The 6,767-nt window shown below is 45.1% G+C and overlaps 1 protein-coding gene across 1 annotated transcript; it reads left to right on the top strand.

Moving 5' to 3' along the window:
* The first annotated feature begins 90 nt into the window (after positions 1-90).
* Positions 91-5,798, top strand: ORC6 (origin recognition complex subunit 6). Its single transcript, XM_035543326.2, has 7 exons — positions 91-196; positions 301-430; positions 1,140-1,303; positions 2,411-2,500; positions 3,654-3,766; positions 4,728-4,802; positions 5,203-5,798. The coding sequence occupies exons 1-7, from the start codon at positions 132-134 to the stop codon at positions 5,373-5,375; spliced, it is 810 nt and encodes a 269-aa protein (XP_035399219.1). The 5' UTR covers positions 91-131; the 3' UTR covers positions 5,376-5,798.
* Positions 5,799-6,767: the final 969 nt, after the last annotated feature.

The raw sequence follows: 6,767 nt of genomic DNA, 5'->3' as shown, positions 1-6,767 counted from the left end.
CCTTCTCCGCTTAGCCATTGGCCCGCTCCGAGGAAGCGGTCAGCTCCGAGCCCATTGGCTCGCGGCGAGGTGATTGGCGTGGGAAGCGGCCAGTGAGGCGCGGTGCGGCGCGGCGCGGGGAGGCCGGCGGCATGGAGCGCGGTACCGTGAGGCGGCTGGCGGCCAGGGCGGGCCTGGGCGAGCCCCGTGTCGTCAGGTGCGGGGCCGGGGCCGGGGCCGGGGCCGTCACGGGCACGGGCACGGGCACGGGCACGGGCACGGGCACGGTCACGGTCACGGAGGGTTCCCCGTGTGTTGCAGGAAGGCCGAGGAGTTCCTGCGGCTGTCCCAGGTGAGGTGCCCGGGGCTGATGGCGCAGACGACGGCCACGGGCAGCGCCGTGATGTGCCTGGAGCTGGCGGCCCGCGCCGCCAAGAGGCCGCTGGACAAGGTACGGGCGGGGGGCGCGGCCGGGCTCTGCTCAGCGAGCCCCGGCTGTGGGCGCGGTGCCCCCGCGGGCTGCGCTGCCGCCGGGGCCCTGCCTGAGGTGCCAGGCGGGGGGCAGCGCCGCAGGCACACCGCGTGGTGACCCGCGCTCGCCTCGCCGTGAGTCCCAGCCCGTGTGCTGACAAACGTAACGCCCGCAGGGGTGCGGGAGTCCCCATCCAGCCCGCGTTCAGCAGCCACGCCTGTAAACATCCATCTGCAGGCCCAGCTCAGTGGCGCTGAGCTGACAAGTAACATCCGAGAGGTGCTCCTCAGTGTCTGTCCGCAGAGGAGGAGAACTGGGCCGCATCTGGGCCCTTGAGGAGCAGCATGAGAGCATTGGTCATCTCTTCACGTTGCCCAGAGCCTGGGTACCTTTGTTTTTAACTTTTGGTTTTTTGTGTGAAAAAAGGGTCATGTCATCTTACATAAAAAAGACAAACTTCACTTTGGGTGAAAAGGTCTAAAAATAATACGGCCGTAGAAGATATGGCATTCTTGTTGGTTAGTCTGCCTGTATGCAGTGAAAACTTACAGCACTCATTGCACAAAATTGTTTAATATAGCAATTGAACTTCACTTTAAAGTCGCATGTGGTTACTAACCCATTTCAGTTGTCTGAATAAGATGCCAGTCTTCTGCTAATCCTTGGGGCTTGTCTTTATCTTTGAAAGAGCTATTTTATTAAACTCTCCGGTTTGAACAAGACGACCTACCAGAACTCCATCAAGTCTTTGGAGTGTTTGCTAGAGGTGAACCCAAGACTGGGAATACGAGACCTGGCGGTGCAGTTCTGCTGCACGGAGGCAGTAAATACCGCTTCAAAAATACTGCAGAGGTGAGGAAGCTCTCAAGATCGCACCAGTAATTGCTAGTAAGAGTCTTTGTTAAATGTGTAAAGAGCTTGTTGTTTGCAAGGGTCAGGTATCTCCCACTGACGAGTCCAGTGAGGTAAGTTCTTAGCACTGACAATCTAGCCACTTATCTAGGCCACTTTCTAAAAACGTGTTAGAAAGACTTAGCTTGTGAATCTTAGTAAGTCATTGTCTGAGTCCCAGTTCTTCAACTCAGAACAATATAAAAAAGATAAGACATTTAGTCGTAGTTATCCACAGAATCACACTTCCACATGATTATGTCAGAGTTTAGAAGTAATGCTCAGTAGAAACAACTCCTCCTTTCTGGAGAAGCAAATCTCTTAAAACACACATTACTCTACGTCTAAAAACATTAGGTAGAACACTTCAATGGTGATTCAACAGATTTAACTAAAATCTTGCTCTCTGTAGCATCTACTTTTAACAAGAGCAATCACTGAAGAGCTCTGGAGTGCTGTTACCCTTCTAGCTTGTTTAAAAACTGTCAGGGATTCAAAGTATTGAGTTGCAGGACAGGGAACAAAGACCTGTGTATGCTTCTGGGTGCTTAATACAAACTAAAACAAATAGCCTGTGGACAGGGGACAGGTGGACGGTAAAAAATTAAATTCTTCACAGTGCTGAACATCCAGAAGTCATCTGCCATATATTGCACAGATGAAGGCTTAAATAGGTATTATAGAAACTATAATAAATAACTATTAAGGAAACTATAATTCTACCCCATATAGTAGGATGGATTTATGTAAAGTATCTTAATACAATTTTTACATGTAATGTAGAGATAAAAGCAGATGTAGATGGGGAACATCAGATTTCACTGACGTGCTTTGATTCCAACCCCTAATTCGAAATACCTTTAATTCAAATAGAAGAGGTGATCCCCACTCCCTTCTTTTCCCTGTTTTGCTCTACTCAGCCAGCAACAGCTGTTTGTGCTTGACTAAGTTACAAAGGACCAAGTGATCCAATATGAGACCTGTTCAACTGCTGAGTGCCATGTGACAAATTAGTCTCAAGGGCTTCATTTGTGGAGAATGCATTATACAATTATTGTCGTTTTTTAGGTACGAATCCAGCCTCCCCGAAGCACAGCAAATGGACCTTGATTTCTCAAAACCGCTGTTTACAACAGCTGCATTATTCACTGCATGCAAGTGAGTACAGCTTGAGGGATCTTCTATGGGCTTAAATACCTGGTGAGACATCAACAGAAATAGTGCCTACAGTGTAAGCAGCTGATTTTTTTCAGCATGCCTGAATAGTCAGAAGGCTCTTTCCTAGCACACCCTGCTTTCTTTACTCCTGGAGCTGGAGACAGGCCTAGCAAACAAGCCTACACTGCATTTGCCTTCAGGAGGAAGCAAAAGTATTCGTATCAATTACACAGAAAAGAATCTTGAGATTTTTGTCCTAGAAAAATGAAATCTGTCTTCCCTGGTGTCTGATGGATGCTGTGGATAATTCCATTAGGACATATTATCCATGCCAGTAGTTGAAGAACTCCTGTTAGTGTTTTGCACTTTGCCCTTTTGCACTTTGCCCTCCTTTTCAGCCTAACCCGTGTAACAATAGTAACATTTTTAGATTTAATGAGAACTTTTTTCCTTTGTCAGACTAGATTTGAGCTAGGCATAAAGCAAAAAGTTGTACATGGCTTTTGGTGGAATACTGCTCAGAGTTGCAAGAAGGGCTTGCTGGCTTATGTTTGAGCACCAAGAAGCAGCTATTCAGAAGAATGAGAAGCTCTAAGCCCTACACCAACGCATCCCGTGGCTCTAACCTCTGGGAGATGGATCTGTCTTAGCTGTAGGCCTGTATCAGCTTGGAAGACAGGTGTCAGGAGAGCCTGACTCAGACAATGCTTTGTAAGAATTTGCTTGCACACACATCTTCCCTTTTTAACAATCTTCGGAAGCAATTCAGGTGCCACATAGTTTTACAGCTCTTGACAAATGTTCTCTGAGAGTGGTCCCATTCAGCTCTTGACAGTAGTAGGATTTTGCCCTGGTTCCCTTAAAACCTGTAAAGTATCTTTTTCTAATAGTTTCCCCTTGTAATTTGTACTAACCATGGGATTCACTTCCTGATTTGTCTTGATCAGGTAGTGTAAGGGTCTTTTTTCTTTCCTTTTTTTTTTTTTTTAAGCTAATTTTTTTCTAAGTGAGGAAAGGATTAGAAAGGACAAAAACCTCTGGCATACCTTTCTTCTTTCTCACAGGCAGTGTTGGTACAGTAAACATCACCTCACCTGAGTGATACTTGCTGAAGTGTAGTTTCCTACAAGGTTAAATCAACTTTCTGTTGTAGGTGCTTGAAGCTAAAAGTGGACAAAACTAAAATCTTGGCTACATCTGGGGTGAAAAAAGCAATATTTGATCGGCTGTGCAATCAAATGGAGAAGATAAGCCAGCAGCTCAGCAGTAAGTTTTTGGCCTTACCGTCGTACTACAGCATACCCATCACCTGGCCTCACAATGCCCCTCTCCTTTTCCACTGGTTATTTCATTCTGATCACTTTCAGCTGTTCCCTTCTAGTCAAACCTGCCCACCATTCCAGTATGTTTCCTGCAGTCCGGTTCCCAGTCATAGTCTGGGACTGACTTGCTTCTGGGGAAGTCACAACAGCTTACAATGTGGCAATGCCAAAAATAACCTGTTTTCCTCTCTTCTCAAATGCTCGCTGCTCCATAAAATCTCTGCTGCAGTAATTTATTCCCTGCTTCTCCCATATCTTGGATTCCTCCTCCTTGCCTCCTTTCTGCATCTTGTTAACATAGCAACAAAACATGGAAATTACCATAAACATTTTGCTACCTCTGTTGCTTTGACTGACACTTCTGTGTTTTCCTTTCCTCCACTGCAGTGTTAACACACATCTAAGCCTTGATCTTCTGGTGGTAGTTCAGCCATTACCTGACACCAGGCCTCCACATGCAGCAGGCAGACATGAGGAGAGTCTTTCTTACCTGTTGTTGGACTTGCACCTCTCTTCCCTCCTTTTTGTGGAGGAAGATTGAAACACAATACATGACTTCCCATCCTTGTATTTCTGTTCCTTCCTACTTATCTCCTTTTTTCCTTTCCCAGACTTTCATCCTCACGCTGCCACTGCCAGTACCCCTGCTCCACTTGTCTTCATATTTCATACATGATGTTTTCTGGCGCGTACTGCCTGAACCCAGACCAAAAGCCACTACTCTCTACCTAGGCATGGAGCTGCCCATAGCGAAGTTACCCCCCCATAGACAAGCAGCTAAGGGCAGCTGGTAGTTTCTGTATCAGATTAGGGAAGAATGTGCATCTGTATACAGTCTCCAGCATGTTGTGGGCATCTGTAATACAAAGCAGATGTAATGACATTTTTTTTATTTCTTTTTTTAGAGGATGATGTCCCCCTGGCTGCAGAGACATCCGAAAGCCTGCAGACTGACCCGGAACACTGCAAGAAGGAAGACAGTAAGTCGCGTTTAGCTATGAACTAAAACCAGAGGAGTTCTGGGCTTTGTTACTGCTTACTGATATTTCAGTTATCCTGTAAGAATCAGTTGACAGCAGCTTATACAATTCTGCAAGCCACTGCCTAACAAATGAACTAAGTGAACACAGCAGAAGGACGATGGTATTTATACTGTGGAGTTAAGTACAACTCCTAGTGGAGTTAAGTACAACTCTTCCATTCAGCCACAGAAGTGAAGAGGTGACTTGTGGGAGGCAGGCAGAGGAGCAAACCACAGGATTAGGATAATGCAGTGATAGTCCTTGTACAGAGATAAACCTATCAATGTACACTTGCTGGTTATTCCCAGCACCATATTGCCCCTGATGGCCCATCATGGACTTGCTCTTTTTATCACAGGATCTGATGATGATGATGATGATGATGTGCCATGTAAACAGCCAAAGACTGAAACAAAGCAAGACTATGAAGAATGGAAAAAGAGAATCCTGGAAAATGCTGCTAAGGCACAACAGACCAATAGGGGTACTGGTTCTGTGCCACCTTGTAATATCGCTGCTGCTTGCTCATAATTTTCATTCCCCCTCTGCTGTAACAAGTATTCCAGTAGCATATGAGTGACAGCTAGCTGCTAGTCAGCTAATATTATTTATGAGCTAGTTTTTAAATATTTAGGATTTTTTTTATTAAATGACATTGGTATTCAGATGATTTTTCTAAAAAGCATGTTTGATTACTTGCCAGGCTGGTACTTAAGCAGTTGTGGCATTAGTTAGTAAGATAGCTTTGTTTTCCTTGCTGCAAGAAGCAGGTAACATTTCAATGCCATGTTAAATGTGAATAAATTTTAAGTTACACGACCTTGAGCCTCAGGCTGGAAGTAGTCAGTGAAAAGAGAGGGAGGGGACCAATGGTGCCTTGTTAAACTGCACAGACAGCCAAATTAAAGTCTGATAAAGTGTTTTCACTGTCAAATAAATATTTTTGTCACTGAATTGAACTTAGTTTTTATGACCTGTGTGGGACTGAAGTCTCTTGTGCATGTAAGGGGGGGGCCCAGCTGTTCCAAGAAACAAAGACACCAGAGAGAAAAGCTTTTTATTATACCATCAGGTTTTTGGCACTCGCTTTTCACATGTAAAACCCTTAGAGGGCAGGCAAAATAAAAGACAGAGAACAGTGCTGTGGAAGATATCTAGGGAACAAGTATTTCAAAGCCAGGGCAGTGGGTAATTTGCATCTCAGGGGCATAAGCTTCAGCTGGAGAGGACTCTGCCCCATAGTTCTTGGGGGCAACTTCTGCAGTCCTACACTTTTATCCCATCTATTATACTATATTGAAGGAAAATCACAACTTCTAGCAGTGCAAGGCTAGTATAACTTTAATTAAAGTCAAACCAAGCCTGCTGCCCCTCTCTTTCGTGTTTTCTACGTGACTTGTGCATACAGAAATCAACTAACATAAACCCTCATTTCAAAATCCATGGGAAAGTAACTCCTCTCTGAACATAAAGATTTGAAACACTGTCCTCACATGAACTTCTCAACAGTATTTTAATGGCTTGCCAAAAACTCACCACAGTGCATGTTCCCTGCTTACGTGGGTGACACTGATGGCAGCAGGGTTACAGATAGTTAATTCCTGCTTTAGCTTTCAGTTTATGGAGACAATTTTTTTTCATACTCACTGTTCCAATGTCCTATAGACCATGTGTCATTTTAGCTTTTTGTAGACCCCAAAGCAAAATGCACAATTTCACAGTGTGAAACATCCCGTAAGGCTGCAGAGACGGTCTTCCTAGACTCTGCAACAACATCATTCTGCAGTACAAAAGGGATTTCTTTCTGTTAAGAGCTCAGTAGCAATTCTACAGGTCAGATGCAGCCTCTCTTTGTAGAAAGTGGAGAGGAAATAGAAGACAGCAGAGGACATCTCTATACCCTCTTACAAAAATAGAGGAAGA

Source organism: Cygnus atratus, chromosome 12, assembly GCF_013377495.2.
Source record: "Cygnus atratus isolate AKBS03 ecotype Queensland, Australia chromosome 12, CAtr_DNAZoo_HiC_assembly, whole genome shotgun sequence".
NCBI classification, from domain to species: domain Eukaryota; kingdom Metazoa; phylum Chordata; class Aves; order Anseriformes; family Anatidae; genus Cygnus; species Cygnus atratus.
The sequence above is the reverse complement of the archived record's forward strand: the minus strand, read 5'-3'. Positions and strand labels throughout refer to the sequence as shown.